This window comes from Notolepis coatsorum (assembly GCF_963971535.1).
Source record: "Notolepis coatsorum genome assembly, chromosome: 15".
In the NCBI taxonomy this organism is placed as follows: Eukaryota; Metazoa; Chordata; class Actinopteri; order Aulopiformes; family Paralepididae; genus Notolepis; species Notolepis coatsorum.
The window spans coordinates 29,240,475-29,265,874 of NC_140179.1; the positions used below are offsets into that span (position 1 = coordinate 29,240,475).

The 25,400-nt window shown below is 43.2% G+C and overlaps 1 protein-coding gene across 1 annotated transcript in view; it reads right to left on the reverse strand.

Annotated features, from left to right (window-relative positions):
• The window catches only part of tbk1 (TANK-binding kinase 1), a 65,013-nt gene extending 39,934 nt beyond the window's left edge, over positions 1 to 25,079 (reverse strand). The window contains exons 1-8 of the mRNA XM_084330048.1: positions 24,955 to 25,079; positions 23,396 to 23,502; positions 14,940 to 15,080; positions 9,564 to 9,693; positions 7,456 to 7,637; positions 6,109 to 6,269; positions 3,490 to 3,600; positions 647 to 826 (exon numbers count right to left, since the gene is read on the reverse strand). Coding sequence (XP_084186174.1) covers positions 647 to 826; positions 3,490 to 3,600; positions 6,109 to 6,269; positions 7,456 to 7,637; positions 9,564 to 9,693; positions 14,940 to 15,080; positions 23,396 to 23,482 — 992 coding nt within the window. The 5' untranslated portion in view covers positions 23,483 to 23,502; positions 24,955 to 25,079. The remainder of the gene's footprint in view (positions 1 to 646; positions 827 to 3,489; positions 3,601 to 6,108; positions 6,270 to 7,455; positions 7,638 to 9,563; positions 9,694 to 14,939; positions 15,081 to 23,395; positions 23,503 to 24,954) is intronic.
• Between the last annotated feature and the right edge of the window lie 321 nt (positions 25,080 to 25,400).

Here is a 25,400-nt window from a genome sequence, read left to right on the forward strand (position 1 = left end):
TTGGGAGCACCAGTGCTACCAAGTAAACATTTTTATTTCGAGCCCTCCCTCCTCACACAGTCATGTTCCCAACCCCCTGGACGGTCTAGAAAACAGTGACTCTGACCGACAGTCATGTTCCCAACCCCCTGGACGGTCTAGAAAGCAGTGACTGTGACAGTCATGTTCCCAACCCCCTGGACGGTCTAGAAGACAGTGAATGTGACAGTCATGTTCCCAACCCCCTGGACGGTCTAGAAGACAGTGAATGTGACAGTCATGTTCCCAACCCCCTGGACGGTCTAGAAAACAGTGAATGTGACCGACAGTCATGTTCCCAACCCCCTGGACGGTCTAGAAAACAGTGAATGTGACCGACAGTCATGTTCCCAACCCCCTGGACGGTCTAGAAAACAGTGAATGTGACCCACAGTCATGTTCCCAACCCCCTGGACGGTCTAGAAGACAGTGAATGTGACAGTCATGTTCCCAACCCCCTGGACGGTCTAGAAGACAGTGAATGTGACAGTCATGTTCCCAACCCCCTGGACGGTCTAGAAGACAGTGAATGTGACAGTCATGTTCCCAACCCCCTGGACGGTCTAGAAGACAGTGAATGTGACAGTCATGTTCCCAACCCCCTGGACGGTCTAGAAGCGTGACTGACGTGTTGTACTCGTGGATGTAGATGTGGTGCAGCGTGGCCTGCTGCAGGCTGAAGACGTAGACCACGCAGCGGTGCAGGATGTCGCTGGTCTCTGCGAAGAACTGGTCGAAGCCCCAGCATTTCTCCTGGTCGGCCTCCAGGATGTTAGCCAGCACTGGGGTCAACAGGCTCTGCAGGCCCCTGGAGGAAGGACAACGTGGGGGCAAGATTACAGGCCGATCTGCCCAAAACAAACAGAATTCCAGTTCGCCGTTCCAAGTCAAGCAGGCCCAGGAACAGCTTCTTCCCCTCAGCTGCCGTCTCTCTGAACTCTGTACCACGGTGACAGACCCCACCCTTGTATAAACTCTGAACTCTGTTGGCTACACTCTAGGTCCTGTTAGCCATACTGTACGAACTCTGAACTCTGTTGGCTACACTCTAGGTCCTGTTACCCATACTGTACGGACTCTGAACTCTGTTGGCTACACTCTAGGTCCCGTTAGCCATACTGTACGAACTCTGAACTCTGTTGGCTACACTCTAGGTCCTGTTACCCATACTGTACGGACTCTGAACTCTGTTGGCTACACTCTAGGTCCTGTTACCCATACTGTACGAACTCTGAACTCTGTTGGCTACACTCTAGGTCCTGTTACCCATACTGTACGAACTCTGAACTCTGTTGGCTACACTCTAGGTCCTGTTACCCATACTGTACGAACTCTGAACTCTGTTGGCTACACTCTAGGTCCTGTTAGCCATACTGTACGAACTCTGAACTCTGTTGGCTACACTCTAGGTCCTGTTACCCATACTGTACAAACTCTGAACTCTGTTGCCTACACTCTAGGTCCTGTTACCCATACTGTACGAACTCTGAACTCTGTTGGCTACACTCTAGGTCCTGTTACCCATACTGTACGAACTCTGAACTCTGTTGCCTACACTCTAGGTCCTGTTACCCATACTGTACGAACTCTGAACTCTGTTGCCTACACTCTAGGTCCTGTTACCCATACTGTACGAACTCTGAACTCTGTTGCCTACACTCTAGGTCCTGTTACCCATACTGTACGAACTCTGAACTCTGTTGCCTAATGCCTATACTCAATTTATACCTGGCTACTGCTTTCACTGTCTACAACTGCCTTACATTGTAATCATAACTAACTACCCACCTCAAACTATAGTCTACCCATATAACTCAGTATGATAGCATGTACAATAACAATTTATATATACGTATAAAATATAAATGTTACCGTATATATATATATCCACATCTGTCAGAATATACTTACATATATTCCTATTTACCGGTACCTGTATATACTATATCAATATCTGTATTAATTCCTTATCTTCTCTTACTAGTATACCGGTGGCCAGCATGACTTACTACCATAGTGTTTTCATACCTGTGTCACTGTACATAATAATACTATAACTCTGTACATACATCTGATTAGCATTATTACTCAGTAGTACTAATTTATATATACTTCAGTTGAATCACTTGTACACTGTATATTGTTAATGTACTTTACTGTTACCTTGCACTCTGGTTAGATGCTACCTTCTTTTTGTTGTACTGTACTTGTGCAGTACAACTAAATACATTTTAATCTAATCTAAGACTGCAAAGAAAAAGTCATTTAACTGTATTGAGTCTTAAAGGTAGAATCTGTTAGGTCATCAAACAGCGACCTCTAGGCAAAAGATGACAACATGGTACTGTACTTTGTTTACATTTTTGTTTTTGTCTGATATGTGGATTGGATTTCAGTGGGGATAGGGGGGAGGGGTTGCTAGTGCTGGCCACACCTCAGGCTCTGCCAAGAGAGGTCTGATAAGTTACTAAACTCTTTAAAAAAAAAGTAAAGTGCAATACCAAGCAAGGCCCTTTTGCCTAGAGATCGCTGCTTGATGGCATGGAGTGAGATTATTTCACGTGTTCCAATACAAGTGAGTTTGTTTCAGAACAAGCTGAACTAACAGCAGGAGTGGCCTGAAGAATTTCAAGATGTTGTCACTGCTTTCAAGAAATTTCTTGGAACAGGTTCAGCTGGATTGGAACAAGAGAGACCGAGATTCTCTCAAAACATTGTCATTTCCACTGCTTTTCTAAAATCAACATTAGAAGATTCATATAAGCTTAAAATACTTTCTTAAAGTTCTTTGGGGGTATTCAAATGGTGGGGGGGGGGGGGGGGGGTCATAGTCGACTAAATTGATAATAAAACCATTCTGGCTGCAGGCCTCTATAAAGAACCTACTGTACTTGGACAGGCTGCAGGCCTCTATAAAGAACCTACTGTACTTGGACAGGCTGCAGGCCTCTATAAAGAACCTACTGTACTTGGACAGGCTGCAGGCCTCTATAAAGAACCTACTGTACTTGGACAGGCTGCAGGCCTCTATAAAGAACATACTGTACTTGGACAGGCTGCAGGCCTCTATAAAGAACCTACTGTACTTGGACAGGCTGCAGGCCTCTATAAAGAACCTACTGTACTTGGACAGGCTGCAGGCCTCTATAAAGAACCTACTGTACTTGGACAGGCTGCAGGCCTCTATAAAGAACCTACTGTACTTGGACAGGCTGCAGGCCTCTATAAAGAACCTACTGTACTTGGACAGGCTGCAGGCCTCTATAAAGAACCTACTGTACTTGGACAGGCTGCAGGCCTCTATAAAGAACCTACTGTACTTGGACAGGCTGCAGGCCTCTATAAAGAACCTACTGTACTTGGACAGGCTGCAGGCCTCTATAAAGAACCTACTGTACTTGGACAGGCTGCAGGCCTCTATAAAGAACCTACTGTACTTGGACAGGCTGCAGGCCTCTATAAAGAACCTACTTGGCCAGGCTGCAGGATACTGGCATCTCTGTGCTCCACTCGATCTTCCCGTTCTCAAACTTCTGCTGGCCAGAGATTGTCCCTGAAGGCTTCTCGGTGATGATCTTATACCTGGCGGCGAGAAACCCAAACGTCACACTCGGCTACACACATTAAAACACAGATACACGCATCCATAGATATATATCACTAGATGGCTCAAGGCGGAGTCTCCCGCGTAGTTCACCGGCGGCCATCTTGCTTGAGTGGACTACTAACACATTCGCGGCCAACCACGTATGTATACGTGTTTGGGCGCCATGCTTAACACATTCGGGGCCATTGGGATCCGTCTAATCTCACTCTATACGGCCAGCATATCAAAACAAACTTTCATTGTGCGTGAGGCTGTTTGTAGAGCTAAATCTATACTTTATATTATTGCTATCTGTCCATTCTCATTGTCAATTGACACTATAAACCGTCTCTTCAATATGCCTTAAATAAATAATTTTTTCATCAATACGTTCCCAGTTTATAGCGTTGTGAATATCAGGGGTGCAGTCGTGCACACACGCGGTTACACGGCGTGTTATTAGTAGTCACTCAGGGCAGAAGTGCGCGCAATGATAAGTACCCGGCCGTTGTAGAAAGCTACCCGGCCGGCGGCCGGCACTTGTCACCTAGACTTTGCATAATAATAGGAACCTACGAGAAGGTGGGGGGCTGCTTGATCTCCATTGTTATGCATAATAATCATCTGTTCTGTGCGCAACTGAGGGAACATGTATGCGCGTGCGCGTGTGCGGGAGCGCGCGTGTAACCGGTTCCTATATTACGACTGCACCACTGGTGAATATGAACGTTATAGCAGAATGTTCTGGGGTATTTCCTGGAACGAGAGATAAAGGGTGCTAAGCTAATAACGTTAAATCGAATGGCGTTTCGGCTATAGACAAGCTAGAGCTAAAACTCAAAATGCATATCGTCGGTATCATGGTCCACCATGAATGCATGAAAGGGGGGGGGGGGGGGGGGGGCGCGCTCTGTGACATTACGTAGGATATTACAATGGAATAAAAGCCAAAACAACCTTACCACATATATATACGTGGTTGGCCGTCAAGCGTTGGATCCGAAACACGTATATATACGTGGTTGGCCCCGAATGTGTTAAAGGGCCAACCACGTATATATATGTGGTAAACTCATTTTTGCTTTTATTCCATTTTAATAACCTACTCAATGTCACGGAGCGGCACTGCAGATATACCCTACTCTTGGGATTCGGAAAAGTGCATTACCGGTCAGATCCTGGTAGTGGTGCTGTCTCGAGAATGGAGTACTCCTTGTTTTCAGACCGGGTGTTATTTTTTTTTCATTCAGGGCTAGTTTTTCTGTTAGCCTGAATCTATGCCTTCACCAGATCGCATGGAATACTTTTTGCGACGCCGATTTCAGTATGCAGTAAAGGAATATAGCATCAGCCAATGGACATATCGATCTATCAGATGGCGATCAATAACTGGGAAATCCTTTTTGGGATCCAACCGGCCACAGGTAAGAGCTATTTGACGTAAATTACAGCCCGATCGGGCCTTGCTCTCATATCCAACCCTCTGATCAGCGTATGAGGCTTCAATAACGAATGCAGTTATTGGTAATCAATAATCAGAAATGACTTCCCCCACCCTCCCCCCTTTCAGGCATTCATGGTGGAACATGATATCGATCATATGCATTTAGATTTTTATCTCTAGCTTGTGTATGGCCGAAACACCAATCGATTTAACGTTATTAGCTTAATAGCCTGTAACTAGCTTTGTAGGAATTAGCCTAGAACATTGCGGTATATAGTTCATATTCACGACGCTATAAAATGGGAACGTATTGATGAAAAAAAAAAAATCTTTATGGCATATTGACTTGACTTAAACCCTTTTGCTCTTTGGGGAGCATAGGACATTCATGAAATCTCTCCAGCTGGTTCGGTGTTGGGCGATTTTCTCTGCTTCCTTCCATGATGTTCTTTCTTCCTTGAGATCCGCCTCGACAGACCTTCTCCAGCTGGCATATTGAAGGGAAGGTTTATACTGTCAATTGACAATGACAATGGACACATAGCAATAATTAAAAATATAGATTTAGCTCTACAAACAACCTCACGCACAGTTAAACCTTGTTATGAGAAGCTGGCCTTATAGAGTGGGGCCCGTCTAATGCCAGTGGCCGTCAATGTGTTAAAGCGATGATCTGCACAAACAAAAATACTCTTAACTCGCTGAAATCTTGACGGATTTACAAACGGTTTGGTTTATTACAAAATGTTTTTTTTAATTTTTTATATGAAAGTCTATTATAAGTATGCAGTATGATAACTAGTACATCTCTGACGTTTTTAACAAACCAAACGGTTGAAATTTGAGCAAGCTATGGTTATTTCAATAGTACATGCACCATAGACATGCATGTTACGAGTGGGCGTGCTCCACCCACGCAAGATGGCCGCCATGTGGCAATGTCGGTCTCCGTTGGCCAGCTGCGCGGGTGAGTTATCTAGTGATATAATCTATGCACGCATCTCACTGTACCGGTTCTGGGGCTGGGAGAAACAACGAGATGGTCCTCGGACGCTCTTACATCACTTCCTTGTTCCTGCGCGGCCCTTCGAAGGGTCTGAAGGGGAGGCTTCCTGTGGCCGCGTGGTAGAACGTCACTCCGATGCTCCAGAGGTCCACTGTGGCCCCGTACTTCTTCTGGTGGTCCTTCCTCAGCACGGCCCGCTCGTACATGTCAGGGTGCTGGATGATGATAATACACTTTATTTGTAGAGCACCTTTCGTACGAGAATTGCAGCTCAAAGTGCTTCACGGCGGTAAAAAAGGACAGGCATACAATGAGCACAAAATGGGCAGATCAAGAGCAATGCATAAAGTGCAGACATAAAATAAACATAAAATGAGCATAGAATAGAGTCAAGAGGGGCGCCCCAGTGGCGAACCACATAGCGCGCTCAGCCGCGACCCGGCCGACCCGGGTTTGATTCCCGAACCTGTCGTTATTTGCCGAATGTCTTCCCCCCACTCTGTCTCCCATTCCTCCTCTATCTCTATCTACTGGACTGCCAGGTAGAAATAAAGCGATAAAACGCAAAAAAATAAAAACTTAAAAAAAAAAAGAATATAGTCAAGAAATTGGCATACACACATAAAATGAACTTATCAACCCAGTATTTTAGATGTTTACACAATACGGTTGATAAAAGGGTAAAAAACTAAACAAAAACAAGTGCTTCAGCACAGCAGTATTTTAGATGTTTAGTGTCAGAGCCATAGGTCTTTCTCATATACTCTGCCTTTCCCCCCGTTCTAAGGTACATTATAGAACAATTACAGTTATGCATTACTTTAGAGAACAGTTCTGAATGATACACAGAGAGACAGAGACAGAGACAGACAGACCGACCCACCACTGATACTGGAGCAACCTGTGATCCTCTATTCTCTTTATGACATACGGTATTATATATCATGAAAAATTGGTAGAAATATCCCAATATGACATTTTGGTAATTTCACCACTAAATCAAGGGGTCATGTCACACAAATCCTCCACGATACACCGGGACAATAAGAGAGAGGTCCTACCAGGTACTCCTCAGTGCCGTACAGAGACACACAGGGACTTAAAGAGAGGTCCTACCAGGTTCTCATCAGTGCCGTACAGAGAAACACCGGGACAATAAGAGAGAGGTCCTACCAGGTACTCATCAGTGCCGTACAGAGAAACACCGGGACAATAAGAGAGAGGTCCTACCAGGTTCTCATCAGTGCCGTACAGAGAAACACCGGGACAATAAGAGAGAGGTCCTACCAGGTTCTCATCAGTGCCGTACAGAGAAACACCGGGACAATAAGAGAGAGGTCCTACCAGGTTCTCATCAGTGCCGTACAGAGAAACACCGGGACAATAAGAGAGAGGTCCTACCAGGTACTCCTCAGTGCCGTACAGAGACACAAACTGCTCGTCGTCCTCCAGCTCTCTGGCTGCACCGAAGTCCGTCAGCTTGTAGACCGAGCGGCCGTCCTCGCCGATCACCCGCATGATGTTCCCTGGCTTGATGTCCCGGTGGACGATGCCGTACTCCCTCAGGTGGTTCATCCCCGCCACTGCAGCAGGGGGGGACAGGGTTCACAGGGAGGACAGGGTTCACATGCACCTCCATTTACACATATCATTTCAGGACACTAAATTTTTTTAGTCTACGTGTTTATTTGCGCATGTGAAATGCAGTATTCGGTTTACAATCACCAGAATAAACTCATATACTGTCTATGAGAGATCTGAATATGAATATCCTCTTGTATATGTAATCTGAATATACATTAATCAATCATGTTGATTTAATTTGGTTGTGTTGATGTTTCCATTTTTGCAAAATGGGTATATTCTGTTTGGTTTTACGCAATAAGTCTATCGGTGTGTTGTGTGTGTGTAGGGGCAGGTATATATACGAATTTTTCTTCTTCCTGTTCCTTTCGGCCATGGAATTTGGTGAATTATATGAATATGTACTGTTGGACTGTGGTAATTCCATGTACGAATAAATAAATGATGATGATGATCTCTGGGATATGTAATCTGAATATGTATATCATCTTATATATGTAATCTGAATATGTATCTCTGGGATATGTAATCTGAATGTACGTGGACTGCTACAGTGTATCTCTTATACTACAGCATGGAAACACTTTATCCCATTACCTCCGTTTCTATGATAATGTTTGCAATATTACACAATACTCGCATATAAAAAGCATGTAGGTAATCCGGTTGTGAAAATGCACGCAAGTGCGTTATCCCGTCTGCGACCTGAACCGGGACATTGGGGTAAGTATCCTGAATATCAATGTGCATGTAAATGCACTGTAGTGAAAAGAGCCAACAATATCAGCGCGTGTAGCTTCAAAGACTTTCTCTTCACGGTGGAGAATGAGATCAGGATGTCCAGGATGAAGCCATCATCCAAAAGCATCATGCGGTTTTTTTTTTTTTTAAAGAGTAGGATTTTCAGTTTTTTTGTAATGTCAGATTGAAAACAATACTCACTCTTACCATAAGGGACAAAATGTTCCTCTTCAAAAACGCCATAAAATATTACTATATGTTGAAATACCACTTTTTCTTTCATAAATATTTTATTCAACTTCAGCCCTGATCATAACACCGCATATACATTTTATAATTCTAACCCTTTAAATTGCAGTGTGTGTGATGGCATATATTTGCAATATATCAAATGCAAAGTAGATTTTTCTGGGGGGATTATTACAGGCTAGCATGTGTCAATGATTAGCAACAACACTGATTTTGATGGATTTTTATTTTTTTGTAAGGGTCCCGCCTCCACCAATCCCTTGCGGCTCCCTTTGTGTGTGAGCGAGAGAGAGAGAGAGAGAGAGAGATAGTTCTCCAACTTGTGTGAATTGCAGTGATCTCCTGGTTGTTCCACACCTAGGTTATCTAACTATTGCGCCGCTGCAACTAGAAACACTGGCCTGGCCTGCTTCTAAGTTCAGTGGCCTGACTGCATTAAAAAAATAATAATAATAATAGTAATCTTTTTATCTTTTTTTTTTTTTATCATCTGGCGACCCCCCCACTTTGGGAACCACTGCTCTAGACAGACGGCGTCCACTGTGTGGAGAGACTGGCCACCTAATACCATGTCTACATGTCTACATGTCTTTGGAAAGACCAGACGAGGGCAGAGGAGTTTGAGCATATTTACTGAGGACGACCAGATAATGTTGATATTTAAACATTTAAAAACATAATACATGATCCTGCAATTTATTTTGTGTGGTGTGTTACAACAATAAATAACTAAATGTTCTAAATAAATAACAATGTTGAAATTGAGAAGTTTGGACTTAGATTTTTTGTTATTATAGAGAGAGTTATTAAGTACCGAAAAAAGGTACTGTTGGGTACCGACACTGAATTCCAAGAACTGGTACCGTTATGGGTTTAAACATGTGAATGGTACCCGACCCTAGTCGTCACGGCGATGTGAGCGGGTGTCTCCTCACCCACGTCCTGCAGCACGATCAGGAACTCGTCCTCCGGCAGGCCGTAGGCGTTGGACGACTCCTCCAGCACCGTGTAGAGGCTCCCGCAGGGACAGTACTCCATCACCAGCACCTTGTGGCGCGTGTTGGACTGAGGTGAGGAGGACGAGAGGACACAAGACGTCAGTGAGACGGACCACCCTGTTGACACTTCAGAAATGGTAAATAAAATGGTGCATTGGGGGGGGGGGGGGGGGGGGGGGGCGAGACAGTGTCTCAGAGGGTAGAGCAGTCCAGGAGGAGCGGGAATTTAACTGGGAACCTTTTAACAATTACCAGACAACTGATACTGTCACGCTAAACTTAAAAGATTCAGTACAGTGAAAACCCTGCTTTTCTAATCTCGGCCCAATCAATTTTTTTCTTTTACAGAAGGTATGTTGATGTATAGATAGAATAGGATAGAAAAGAATAGAAATACTTTTATTAGGCGGTTAGGTGGTCGAGCGGAGATTGCGTTCGTCACCAGCCCCGGAGCTGTGAGCTTGGTTCGCCTGTTCGAATCCAGCTCACAGCTCCGGGGTTGTCACCAGCTTGGCTGGCCGTCTGCACTGATACAATTGGCTGTATCAGAGGGTGGGAGAAGCTGGCGGGGTGGGTCCGGGTCGTTGTAAACAGCGACTCCTACAGTTCGGTCGGGGCGCCTGCTAAGCGCGGATTGGATGTGAGGGGGATAGTGTGGTCCTCCCACACGCTACGCCCTCTCAATGAGAATCCGCGCTGCCAGGTGAAAAGAAGCAGTGATTGGCTGGACGTGTGTTGGAGGAAGCACGTGGTAGCCTCCACTCTCCCAAATGATCTGACTGTGGGGGGTAAAGCGCAGCGACCAGGAAGGGACTGGGAATTGGCATACGACTAACATTGGGATGGGAGAAAATCGGAGGAAAAATGGAGGGGGAAAAAGACCAAAAAAAAAAAAAATATATACTTTTATTATCCCGTGGGAAATTTGACACTGCAAATCGCTCAACATTTAAACATTTAGACAGTACAGGTCACAAATTAGAATAATAACACAAATCAAATCAAGTTGCCTAGGATAAGAGTAGAGTAAAATAGGATAAAATTAAATGAAATAAAATATACAGAAATAAATACAGTAAGAATATACTGAGCATACTGAGCATGGGGTAAACAATTTGGTCAATATAATTATAATTTAAATCTAACTAAATGAAATATGAAATATATATTCCAGTATTCACAGTGTCACAAGGTGCAGTATGCTTCAGGTAGTGTATTGTCCTCCTTGGGTTCCTATAAGTCCTAGATCAATGTCTGGCAGCCATCGCTGCCCCCTGTTGTGGAGCCTGGAGGCCGCTAGTCTCGGCCTCCTGCCACTATTGAGCTGCCGCTCTGTGCTCAGTGATGCAGTGAGGCACAGTGATGCATTATATAGTCTGATGGCTGTTGGAATGAAGGACTTCCTGTGCCGTTCAGTGCTGCATTTGGGTAGTGTGAGCCTAGCACTGAACATGCTCCTCCTGTCAGCCAAGTCTGTGTATAGTGGGTGGGTGGGGTTTTCCCTGATGGCCTGGAGCTTAGCGAGGCTCCTCCTCTCCGCCACCCTCGCTAGAGAGTCCAGCTCCACCCCAACTGAGTCCATCCAGCCTGGTTGTGTCCACTGCTCTCAGTCCGCTGCCCCAGCAGGTCACAGCGTACAAGAAGGCGCCCGCCACCACCGACTCATAGAACATCCTCAACATCCTTGTACAGACATTGAAGGATCTCAGCCTTCTGAGGAAGTAGAGTCGGCTCTGGCCCTTCTTGTATAGTGCTTCTGCATGTTTTGACCCGTTCAGTTTGTTGTCGATGTGCACACCGAGGTATTTGTACACCTCAACCATGTCCACATCAACTCCCCTGCTGGAAACGGGGGTCACAGGTGCACTCCTCCTCCTCCCCAGCTCCACAACCAGTTCCTTGGTCTTCGCCACATTTAGCTGCAGGTGGTTTTTATCGCACCATGTGACAAAGTCCACTACCAGTTCCCGGTATTCCCTCTCGTCCTTTATACATCCCACTATCGCAGAGTCATCAGAAAACTTCTGAAGGTGGCAGGACTCTGACCGATAGTGGAAGTCGTTGGTGTAGACAGTGAAGAGGAAGGGAGAGAGGACATTAACATTATCCGACATGTTAGAAGTTAGAACTGTTGTTGTTGTTGTTGTTGTTGTTGTTGTTGTTGTTGTTGAAAATGATGACTGAAGACCCTTTGATGTCTATCCCCCTGGATATCAACAGAATCATGCAATTTCAGATATCCAATCTGCCTCCTTGTAGATGTTGCATAATGTACTCAGGTTTCCCTGATTGGAACATCAGTCACATCTAGCTGAGTGGTGCGAGGACAAGGTGAGTGGTCCTTAACAAATCAAGAAATCTATCTAGTCTGTCTAGTAAACAGAAGGTCACACTCAGCCCACTGAGAGTTGGTGCTCAGAGAGGTTATATAATAAGAAGAAAACTTTAAAAAATAATTGTATAGCACCTTTCATACAGGAATTGCAGCCCAAAGTGCTTCACAGCAGTAAAATACATATAATGAGCATAAAATAGACTAGAATAAAACCAGTACAGAGAAAAAGAAAACGGGTAAAAGCAATGCAGGTAATAACAATATAAATATTTTTTTTTATCTACTTTTTCTCCCATTTTTCTATATTTTTTTCTCCCATCCCAATTTCGTATCATCCAATTCTACCCTCCCCTGTCTCGAATGCTGTTAGGCCATGCCTCCCACAGGCCGGCTGCAGTGAGGACTAAGCCTTGCATCACGTGTACCCTCCGGTACTCGAGGAGGCAGCCAGCGCATCTTTTCACCTGCACAGCGCGATCTCTTTTAACCCATTCTCTGCCGGAGCTTATATTCATCCTTGTAGCCTCTCTGCCAGCACTATTTGTCTATGGAGATGTTCACCTTCTTTGCAGGGCTATAACTTTTTTAATTGTATTGCTAAATTGACATTACTATGGCCCATTCAACATGAATTATCTATCGTTCAGGATGTAGGAACGTTTTACTTTTTCATTCACACATTCATACTAAAATACCGTCCAGAGTATAAATATGTTTTTATCGATGGCGTATAGTGGCCATATCGACGTGGCGTAGTGGGCAAGGCGCTCGCCACGAATGCAGACGCTGGGCTCGCCTGTTCGAGCCCAGCGCTCCACATTGCTTTCAGTTTAGCTGGTCGTTCATACTAATACACATTGGCCGTATTAGGGGGTGGGAAACTGATGGGTGGGGATCGGGCGTTGTGGACAGCGACTCCTACAGGTCGGTTGGTGCGCCTGCGCAGTAGAATCAGGAAGTGTCGAGGGCAGCGTGAGCCTCCCACGCGTTACTCCTCGCCACTGAGAGATCGAGCTGCGCAGGTGAAAAGATGCGACTGCTGTTACCTCAAGTACCGGAGGGGACTTGTGCTATGTATGACTTAGTCCACATTGCAGCCGGCTTGTGGGAGGCAAGAAACAGCGTTCGTGACAGGGGAGGGTTGAATTGGATGATACGAAATTGGGATGGGAGAAAATATAGAAAATATGTTTTTATCGTTTTCTGCTGTATTTCATAGAACGTGAGATATAGCCATAAATGCATATATTAGATGATCAAATGCAGTTTGATACCGATCAACGTTATATTAAAAAATTCAGGGGGGCAGGTGGCGCACGGAGATTACGTTCGTCACCAACACCGGGAGACACTGGATTCGCCTGTTCGAATCCAGCTCCCGGCATTGCTATCAGCTTGGCTGGCCTCTCACACTGATACAATTGGCTGTATCAGGGGGTGGGAAAGCTGAAGGGTGGGTCCTGGGCGTTGTGGACAGCGACCCCTACAGTTCGGTCGGGGCGCCTGCTCAGCAAGGGTTGGAACTAAGGAGAGATAGTGTGGCCTCCCACACGCTACACTCTCCCCGGTGAGAACCTGCGCGGCCAGGTTGGCCTGCCCCAGGCTGCACATGCGTCAGAGGAAAGCATGTGACAGTCTCCGGTCTCCCGGACCAACAGTAGGGGAAAGTACGCAACAACCAGGAAGGGTGGGATGGGAGAAAAATCGGGGAAAAAGGAGGGGAAGAAAGATAAAAAAAAAAAAAAAAAAAATCAACTGTACATGATCCTAAACGTCATGACTGGTCATCTGCTGGTGACCGGAGGGGGGGGGGGAGGGGGGAATTAAATGATTCATGTAGTATGGGTGATATATAGATCAGAGCAGTTTGTATGGATAATAATAATCAAAAACGCTGAAACCGTTGGGTGATCACACTGGCGCAAACAGATCCCAGTTATGTGATGTTGATCTAGGTGATCCAGTTCCGGTTTGTATAATACTAATATACGTCCAATCATGTTGTTTATTGAGTTATGGCAACAAATCCATGGTGTCTGGATAGAGTCCTGGGAGCGATAGCGAGTGGCCGGACGGAATAGGGGACGGACTAAGCACTTCTGGCCACTTCTTGTTTTGGCAACTCGTCGATCGGCCATGAGGTGGCGGTATTGAAGCGTTGCAGAGTTGAGCGGAGTCCTACAGCACCAGCCAAGACTCCGTGGGTGAAATGTGAATACCATGACGAAAATATGAAATATTGATCTCAAAGACATTGGCAGATTACGCATGTCGGAGAATGACGTGTAAACACGTCATCGGCGGAGAATGGGTTAAGAAAATTGGTTTTGCGTTTCAGCCATCGATATGTGACTCAGATCTGATTCTTTCACGGCAGTGTGAATAGCGCAAATCACATGGAATCTAATCTTTTCAATTCTGATTTGGGCCACTTTCATATGCGGTCCTAAATCAGATACAGGTGATTTTTTTGTAATGCGACCTCAGTCTGAACAGTCATGCGACTTTCATGCGACTTTTACATCACTCTAGATTGACACATTTTTGACATCCTTCTTCTTTATTGTTCATTTGCGCATGGGGGTCAGTTCAGGAGCAGGTGACCAGTTCACAGTGGAGTCTGATATTGGCCACATAAAAAGATTATAATAATAATGTGAACAGCCAAACTAAATAAATCTGATCCGAGCAATAAATCAGAATTGAGCACCAAGGCTTGCAGTGTGAACGCAGCCTTAGGAGCCAGATCGGTCACGATAATAAAGACGCTATTGGCGCACTGCAAACACATATCCTAACAAAATAAAGACTAAATTAAGATGATTTTTTTTTATAAAATCATAAAAAAAGACAGTCGTAAAAAAGAATAAAGTAATTTCTCAAATATTACCAGTCACACAAGTCCTGTTCTAAATCAGCCGAGAATTAAACCCAACGTTCACGCAAAACAAACGACGACGTGAAGTCTGGTGACCGACCTCTTCCTCCACTGCAAACAGCTTGACGATGTTCTTGTGGTTCAGCTTCTTCAGGACCTCGAACTCCCTCATCTGCACGTCCAGCGGGCGCAGGAAGCTCAGGTTATTGAACACTTTCACTGCATAGAGGTCCCCTGTTTTCTGCAATGGGAGACAAAGGGCACAAGAAACTTTCATTAATTACTTGTGTAATTAATTTTAAAAAATAACTAAAAAGTACCTTTTCTTTTTTATTATATAAATGGTAAATGGCTGCTTTTTTATATAGCGCTTTTTTATATAGCGCTTTTATCCAAAGCGCTTTACAATTTGTTCCTCACATTTGACCCATTCACTCACAGACCGACGGCAGAGGCGACCATGCAAGGTGCCGACCTGCTCATCGGGAGCAATTAGGGGTTAAGTGTCTTGCTCAAGGACACATCGACACGCTGCCCGGGAGGAGCGGGAATCGAACCGGGAACCTCCGGATTGCCAGACGACTGCTCTACCTCCTGAGCTCTACCTCCTTGCCAGACGACTGCTATACCTCCTGAGCCACTGTCGCCCCATTATATATATCTTCTTTCTGTCCATTGCTTCCTCCGTTTTTACACAACGACCACCGTGAGCGAAAACTCAACCCTTCTTTCTGTCCATCGCTTCCTCCGTTTTTTTACACAATGTGCCGTTTTAGCAATTTCTCAGTACAAACTCAGTGACCCCAGTCTGTAGCAATGTGTAGCGAACATTTAACTTCCCACCACTTCCTGAGCTCTATATACATTCACTTACCCCTACATATATATAAAAAAATCATCAAAGGGCATATAGATTTGCAATAAGCAGTGGTAATGATACATGAAGGCAACCGAAAATACAGATTTTATAGGCCATAGCTACAGTGCGTCTCATAATGTAATCCATACAGACAAAACAAACACAGACATCAGGTTCAGACCCATCCCCATAGCTGTGATGCTGTGTTTATGGCTGTGGGAAATTCCCTTGAGGGAGGGGAGGGGGGGGGGGGGGGGGGGGCTCAAATACTTGGGGCTCAAATGTCAAGTGCACTTACTTTGAATCCTTCGGCTGAGCAAAATAAATGAGCTAGTGAACATTATTCCAGAGGAATAAGGAATCCACAGTGATCCACTTTAAAAAATACTGATTACTCCTATCGATCTCACCTCAAGCCTCCACGTAGGGCGTAGATTATACTACCTCCAGTTAGCATTTGTAAGCAATACCAGTGCAAAGAAAATGAAACAATTTCACTCAGAAATCCATCGAATGACATAAAACATGTAAAAGATTTACATCATGAACAGTTTAGTTTGGCCGCTCTGCTGTTACCTGTTGTATCATGTTAAGTCAGCGTGGTTTAGTCCAAGAGCAATACATCACTGACGATATAATGCATCCCTGAGTGACTCATTGCCAAATGGCTTCTTGGGTATTCCCCCTTATCCTTGTGTGTGTTTAAAACTAGGGCTCTGGTTGCTTGACCCATTACGTCCACATGTAGCCGTCATTCAAATCCCACTTACACTGGAAGTTATAATGATGTGTAAGCTAAAAAAAGAAAAACGACTTAAAAATAACTCAAGTACACACCTTTAAGAGTATTCCCGAACAGCTTCGTACATTAATTTAAGCTTATTTTTAGTTGACACTTCTGCAAATCTGACGCAGTAAAAATAAGCGACGTGAATTCATTTAGTCTGTCTATTTTTACGTATGTTTTAAACACAGACGTCAGTGTAAATCGGGTGCATCACAAGGCTGCAGAGTTACCAGAGGATGTCTTGACAGTGTGGTTTCCCTCTGCCTGAGGGTGTTAAAACAGGCCTAGTCACAACAGCTGAGAGTGAGATCACTTCTAGTTGGAATATAACCTTTGTTTACGCCGTTTATTTTCCTATCGTTTACACCGTTTATTTTTTCTCATATTTTTATATTCAGATCCAATTTGATATATTTATGTCTTTCTACTATTAACCTGCCCATACCTGTACCTCCCCTCCCCCCTCTCCCATGCTGCTATGACGCCCGCATTTCCCCAAGGGGATCAATAAAGGAATATCTTATTTTATCGTATCTCTGTATTCATTACTTTTTCATCTTGCTAACTCGTATGCCTAGAAACAAAATGGCCTGCGACGTAACGGTTTGAACCGAGGTGGCAGAGGTGATGTGAAACCTCCCATGACTAATAAACTCTTGACAACGTCATGACACTGAAAATTTCACAAAATGATGCTCAATATCTGTAGAGCGCTTACTTTGATCTTTAACGTTATGCGCCGTGCGGCTACATTCCAATCCAATCCAATCCACTTTATTTATAAAGCACATTTAAAGCAACAAAGTTGACCAAAGTGCTGTACATAACATAAGATAAGATAAAACATAAAAAATTGAATAAAAGCACACAATAAAAGCAGTACAATGTGTCACATAAAAAAGACCCTGGTTAATTTCCTCGGATAGTCCGGTTGGTTTGGGGTGGTGTGAAAGCTCATTCACTCTTGCAAGTGAACCCTGCTGCGGTTCATTTGAGATGTGAATGCAAAGCGGACCAAAGGCAGGAAAAGACCCGAAAATCGAATATTTTTTTTATGAGAAGACTGAAACATATGTATATAATGAAACACACAATACAGTTTTTTTTCGATTGCCTAAGCATGATTTTGAAAACGGGGCCCGGTGTTTCAAAAGACACAATTAGCACAACCACACACACAATTATCAGAACACATCAGATCCTTTGGTAAATTAAACACTTGTCAAAACCATACACTAATTTATAAAAACTACATTTTGTTACCATATGAAACACACGTTTCATATGACTTAATTCTGTTTGAACCAGTTACACACACTGCTGTGCTTAACCTAAAACACATTTAGCAATTCTACTTCTCAGTGATTAGAGTACTGTAAGTGAAGTATGCAGAGAATGTGCAAATATACAATAAATTCACCAAACACTACACAAAACCAATGCTGTGATGAAAATATAATTTATTTATCTACATATACCCAAATCAATGATGCAGACTGATAAAAAAAATTAAATTTTCTCTCCATATACCCAAATCAATGATGCAGACTGATGAAAATATAAATGTTCTCTCCATATAACCAATCAGTCAACATTTCAACATGGAGAATCACAACAATACATGTCCCAGTTTTCATGCTACTATGTGCATAACACTGTAAGCTCAGCAAATATCAGACAAACATAAAATACTGTATCCAGTACAGGTTAAAATTACAGTAAAACAAAAATAAATTGAAAAAATTTAAACAGAAAATACTAGACATTATCTGATCTCTTTGCCTAGCTGGATCTGGCAAGATAATTCTTTGTTGTGATTCTCCATGTTGACTGAATTGGGAAAATGGGAGAAAATGTATATTTTCATCAGTCTGCATCATTGGTTGTCTTGTGTAGTGTTTGGTGGATGTATTGTATATTTTCACGTTCTCTGTGTACAGTACTTCACTCTCCTTCCATTTTGGTTGAAGACAGGTGAACTGTCTGCTGCATTTTTATAGTGCTTAAACCTGATTGGTGTATCTACAATTAAGCAATGGTGTGTTTGTGCATCTGATGGCTGTGTTTAACCAATTGGCTCATATGTGTGGTAATTTGACATTCTGTGTCTAATGTAATGCAAGTGTGTTTAGTGTTTTGCAAATCACTGTGTATTGTTTTGCAAAAAGTGTGAGGCTGACATTGTAGGGGTGCAAATCTGGGCCTATATTTTGCTCCTTGAGTGTAAGGTTTTGATAATTGTGTAATACTTTTGATTTGAGTGTTTATGTAATTGAAGAAAACTGTAAAGACTAGAACTGTTTATTTCTTTTGTACATAGGCTGTGCATATGTTTGTTTGTTTGTTTATTTGCTTATGTGTATGATTCTTAACTGTGTTTTTATTTTGTTATTGGTGTATATGTGTGTGTGTATGTACAGTATATGTATATATATTATATATATATGTATATATATGTGTATATATGTATATTTGTACTCCTGTTGGGGCTTCTTGGACCAGATCAATGTTTTATCTGGCTAAATAAAGATTAAATAAATAAATAAGAAACTGATGATTTGGTCCTGTTAACTTTGAATTTTCTATGGGGACTGCCCAGATCCCTCTCATGGACCTGGACCTCATTTTGAGAACCTCTAATGATTCTAGTTATTCAGTATTCATCTCTAATTACTCTAAAATTGCGTATTTCTGTGTTTAAAAAAAAATGGAAGCCCCCAATGTTTTCTAACCCTAAAAACGCCCCTGCTGTCTACGTCTGTTTTTAATTACTTTTTAATGACTAGTATCCATTTGTTGGACAGACAAGAGTAGACGTAATGTTCTAATTTAAAAATAAACTAACGGACAGTAATACCTTCCATCACTTTTCTATCCGTTAATTGCCTCAACAAACATACTTTGTTTGTTTGTTTATTTACACATATAAAAACAATTACATATATAATACAATATAATCCACAAGGGATGTGTAGGAGACGCGTTCGCGTTTTGCGCTCTGATTGGCCACTGATGTTTCTGGTCGCACCAATCGTGTGACGGCAAGTTCTTTCACTGGTTAAGCTTAGGCACTCTTTCGAAGTTGGAGTTTGTCTTAGAGCAGGGCGATAGAACGCCCGCCCTGATTCCAAATTCTAACCGTAACCAACTTCGAAAGAGTCACCTAAGCTTAACCAGTGATAAACTAGGCGTTAGGTAGTTTGCTGCTGGTCGAGGCGGAAATGGGCGCGTCACGCGATTGGGCGCACATGTCACATGACCAGAAACGTCCGTGGCCAATCAGATCGCACCAGAAACGGCAGTGGCCAATCAGATTCGCAAAACGCGAACGCGGAAGCATGAACCGGTTGGTATTCGAATAGACGCGGTCTGGACTGGTCCTCTGAGCTCCTCTCCAGTCGATCTTCTGCCATCATTGTGTCACCTGTCGTCTCTAGAGCCTCCTTTCTCTCCTTCACGCAAAGTTAAATCTACTCTCAGTGAAAGTGAAACATGAGCTACTCTGTACTGCAACTCTGCTGCACAGAGACCTATAAAATAGATCTGCTGTCCGTGCAGTTCAGTTTATAATGCGACGCGTTCAGTTTATAATGTTGTTTTGATAAGTATTGATAACACAAGCTTAGTATTTTACTAATTTGTATTTGATGAATGTGGGCACTGATGTGGAAACATTTACTAAATGGGTTTTATTTCTTAAAAATAAATAATAATAAGCACACGCCAGTGGGTGCGGTGGGCAAGTAGTGTACTCGGTGGACGCCTGAACACACAGTAATACCGGTAACACAGAGAGACTACCGTGGCAAGCCTAGTTTGAACTGGGCCTTCCTGTTGACAGGGACCCAGTATCGGGAACCACCCACACAGCGCTCTTAATATGTCATATTAAGTCATATATGAGCTTGAGAAATCTATATATCTATATCTATATATGTCTGATACATTTGTCTGAATATACCTCTTTATACTTACTTATACACCTGTATATAACCCATATATCTGTATGATAGCATATACAATAGTGCTGTATATACTCTGGTTGGATGCTGAACTTCTTTTTGTTGTACTGTACTTGTGCTGTATCCTCTTGTATATGTAATCTGAATATGTATTTCCTCTGGGATATGTAATCTGAATGTGTATTTCCTCTGGGATATGTAATCTAGATGTGTATTTCCTCTGGGATATGTCATCTGAATATGTATATCCTCTTGTATATGTAATCTGAATGTGTATTTCCTCTGGGATATGTCATCTGAATATGTATATCCTCTTGTATATGTAATCTGAATATGTATATCCTCTGGGATATGTAATCTGAATGTATATCTGAATATGTATACTAATATAATCTAATATTGGGCGACAGGCAAATAATTACAGGCTATTGTTGTGGAAAATGTGTATACGGGGGGGAGGTAGGAAAGGGTTAGCCTCGACTAGTTTAATATAGGTCAACTAGCAGAGCTCAAAGACACTAGGGCGACAGTCTGGCTGATGTTTCTTAAAACAACCTCAAGCCTCAAGGGTATAGGACAGATAGACATTTTCAAGTAAATCACATCTTGTTCTTTTCTTCTTTAATCTTGACTCCAGTTTTGTCTCAGGGATGACAAACCTTTAGACTTATCTTCTGTTTTTATTCTCTTGTTGTGGAAAATGTGTATACGGAGGGCAGGTGGTCAGATAAGGGGTCGGCAGGACCTCGATGATTCCGGGAAAGGGAGATGTGTGGAAAACAGCATCATATCTGTCATGTCGGGGCGGGGCTGGGGAAGGTATTATCTCGGGGCACGTAGAGTTGGGGGGGAGAGTGTTTTTTCCGTTATGGTGACCGTCTGGTAATCCATAGACTACCTTCTTTCAACCTCTTCTGTTAAACTTATTTTCTTAAATAAATTACCTACTTGTTAAAATTGGAAACAACGTCTCCTGCTGTGTCAACGACAACCAAGCCACAACACTATGTATGAGGAAACACTGATTTCCATCGGTTTGTTTGTAGTTATTCTAAATTATATAAATCAGTAGTTGGCGTGAATTTTCAAGACGGAAAGCAAGTAAATTACAGTGCAAACAGTATGCAACAGCAATGATCGCTTATCGTCAAGAGATGTCGCCAACCATTGTGGATTACCACTTTAAACCAAATAAGTTTTCTTTGAATAATTCATAAATGCTGTGTAGATATTCACAACTAGGCCTAATGTTGTTGTCAGAATCCTTAGACCAGGTAAATCAGGTCCATTCTGTGACCTCAGTGACTAAACCAGCCCTCCTCTTCTCACAGGACAGGTCGTATTTAGAGTTATGGTTTTTTGTAGGTTTTTATTGATTTTTGCTACCGGGCAGTCCGGTAGAGAGAGAGAGAGAGAGAGAGAGAGAGAGAGAGAGAGAGAGGAGGAATGGGAGATAGACCGGGGAAGACATTCGGCAAAGATCACCGGGTCCGGGAGTCGAACCCGGGTCGGCCGTGTTGCACCGTAGTGCTGTATGCGGTGCGCCAATCGGGCACCCCTGAGGCTGGTCTGTTTTGCCGCCTTCTGTACCGCTAGGCACCCAGGTAGGGTATCTCCCGGGCCTTTCTGTGTGGAGTTTGCATGTTCTCCCCCGTGCTCCCAAGGGTTTCCCCTCCAGAAAAAGAGATAAACCCAATGGAAAAACATGCAGAACAGATCGCTAACGCCGTCGTGTCCGTGACAAAGACGGACAGGAGCACTTGGATTGGTCCCCGGGTGCGGCCCCACACCGCTACCCATGTCTGTGTGTGTTTCCTATGTAAGGGCACGAAATTAACTTTTTGACTCACCGGCCAGTGGCGGGTAGATGGGAAAAATCTACCCGCCAAGCATATTTCTTACCAGCCAAAATGTTTTTTATTTATTTTTTTAATAAAGTATATATATTATATAATCATACTTGTAGTTGTATTATCTGCGAGACATCGCCACCACGCAACAAGTCAAAATGCTCGCTATCTGCAAACAGCTCCACTGTCTGTGTTTATACTCGAGTAGCCTCCAGCTCCAGCAAGGATTATCCGGCGCTGCAGCTGAACCCTATACTCTACATTCAGCATGCCCTCATGCGATGGAAGCCAGGGGCTCGAATAGTTTGAATCAATGTTATAAGACATTGATATCAGGAGCTATCTGTAGCTACTGCTAGCCGGCTAGATAACGTTAAGACAACGCCTCAGTGAACTATTTAGTTTACTGGGACATATAGAGCTAACGTGAGCTAACGTTGCCTACCGAGCGAACGGACTTCAACGGAGGTATTATGCACTCGACTATTGCTGGAGCATTTGTTGATATCAGCAGCTATCAGTAGCTAGCCAGCTAGATACCGTTAGACAATGCCTCATGTATTAAAACTAAAAGTGAATAGTTGACTGGGTCATTGTTTAAACAGTAACGTTAGCTCACGGAGGTCCGCACTAGACTAGAGCAGACTGCCTCTGTGTTGATACGAGCAGAAGCACGGACTGGGGCGGATATGACTCTTTGCCACGGGTTTTCTCAAAATAAGAGTATCATATGAACCGAACGTTGCTAACTGCCGGAGCCATCGATATTATGACTGGAGCTGCGCTTGGGGCGGAAATGAGACCCGCACAGGATTTTCAAAATAAGAGTATCGATATGAACTACACGCCAGGTGGCGGGCAGACCTCTCAGTGTCACTCGCCAAACCTAAAATATGCCCGCCATTGGCGGGTGGCGGGCTCTAATTTCGTGCCCTAGTGTCGCCCATTGCATTTGTGTGTGTCGCTGCATGACTAAATTGCAATGTGTCACGCAATGAATAAAAGCCTTCTTCAAAGTCCAGTTTACTAGTGCCCTTAAATCGAGTGCACCCCCCTCTCTACGGGTATGCGTGTTCTAAATGTCGTCGCGCCGCTCACCTTGTGTCTTCCTCTGTACACATTGGCTGTGGCCCCCTGACCCAGCAGGTCTGATATGAGCCACAGGTAGTTGGCAGTGCTCTGCATCCTGACAGCTACACTTGATCCTGTAAGGCAAGAACACAACGCGTCAACAAACCCGCCACATACAGGTGACACCCACCCGGTGATGTTGTTGGATGACGTAGTTACAGTATTACCTCGGTCAAACACACTAAAGTACATTTGATGCATTCAACAGCGTTGTACACTATTGCAAAATAGTTGACATTGACACAGTCTGATGCAGTTTACCAGCAATGACTGTAGTGTGACCACATACAGCTTGCACATAGCAAAGAAAACAAGACAGTCTAATAGCCTATTTTCCCAGAGGAAACTTAAAAATAAAGACAAAGACAAAGCCTCCACACAAACCTCACCATTAAGATCTCATGTATCAGCTGACTGACGAGACGTGTTTAATGACGGAGGGTTTGTGGAATGAATTGCTACAAAAGACTGTGAAACAGTATCAACCTACTACTTGGCCTCACTCATGCACAGCAGAGCGTCACATTTGAACACACAGTACAGGATCTTAATAAATCACATAATAAAAATGTGTCTAATTGAGGGTTATTCTCTATTACAATGTACTGTATGCATAGGCTATTGTTTTCTACAGGCGTGTTGTGTTTATGAAAGTCTTTCTCTGGTCTGCATCCCCTTAACAATTGTATGTATTGAACTGTACTGTACCCATTCTGCAATCTGTTAATAAAGTTTTCAATCAATCAATCAATTAATCCTGATATGATTAATTGAAAATGGGGGACCCTGATGTAAACAAGACAAAAGTATTTCTCTGGTCTGCATCCCCTTAACAATTGTGTGTATTGAGCAGTACTGTATTGTACCTATTCTGCAATCTAAAAATGTCAAGCAATCAATCCTAGCCTACTTGGCTCTTATTTCGACATGACGTCACGGCTTATCATCAGTGGGAAATCCCCCCTAGGCCTTAAGCAATGCTCCCCGAATAAAGAGATCAAGTAACCTGGTGGCTAAAGCATCTTTCTTTACATGACATCCATACAATATGTTTTAACGGAAGCCTGTTTGTCCGGTTATTCATTCTAGGGGGTCACCAGCGACACACTTCTGACAACAAAACAGCGGAATGCAATCTGCGAAATGAATGTCGACTCGTCCCCGTGTAGCTAACGTGTGCATAACGTTATTAATATAGGACTGTTATTATTAACACCACACGCACGACAGTTAGCTAGTTACCGACGATACGTTCGTCTGATTGTTAAATGCTGGCTAATGCCAATCAACTTCAGCTCTGACACGTCAATTATTATTTTCACTTTCCTTACAGTCTGACATGGATGATGCCACTGGAGTCGGAAACACAGGCTGTTCAATAAACATGGACATTGATCGCGACACAAACTCTAGATTTATCAATTAAGTGTTAACACGTGGACCTAACAGCTAATTATTAGTCAGATTTGTTCATTAAAATCAATCATATCATATAGCAAATATATTTATTTTGTTTATTTCCTCACCCGCTTGTGAAACCCTCTTCCTTAGTCTTCTGGATCACGTGGTAAAAATGCTTCAATCAGAACACAGGAGAACAGACGGGGGAGTGGCCAAGCGAGAGGTCAATTACCGTAATACATAAAAAAAATATATATACGGAAAGGAAATGTGTGTGAGCCAGTGGCGTCGTTAGCCATAGTCGTTAGCCCTGGGCTTCCGGGGCTTTAGCCCCGGATGTTTTTCTCCTAGCCCCGGATCTAAAAAAAAAAAAAAAAAAAGTCTACATACTCTTTTTTTTTTTTTTTTTTTTGTCAGCATCCCCATTGTCTGTGCTGAATGTTTGTTAGTATTTGGTATTTTTTGTTGGTTTTTAGTACTTTTAAACATCCATTTTTAGTAAGTAGTTTTCATTTGATCCTATAATTTTTTCATTCACCGATTTGTGGACTTTTTTTTTAGTGTCCTGAAA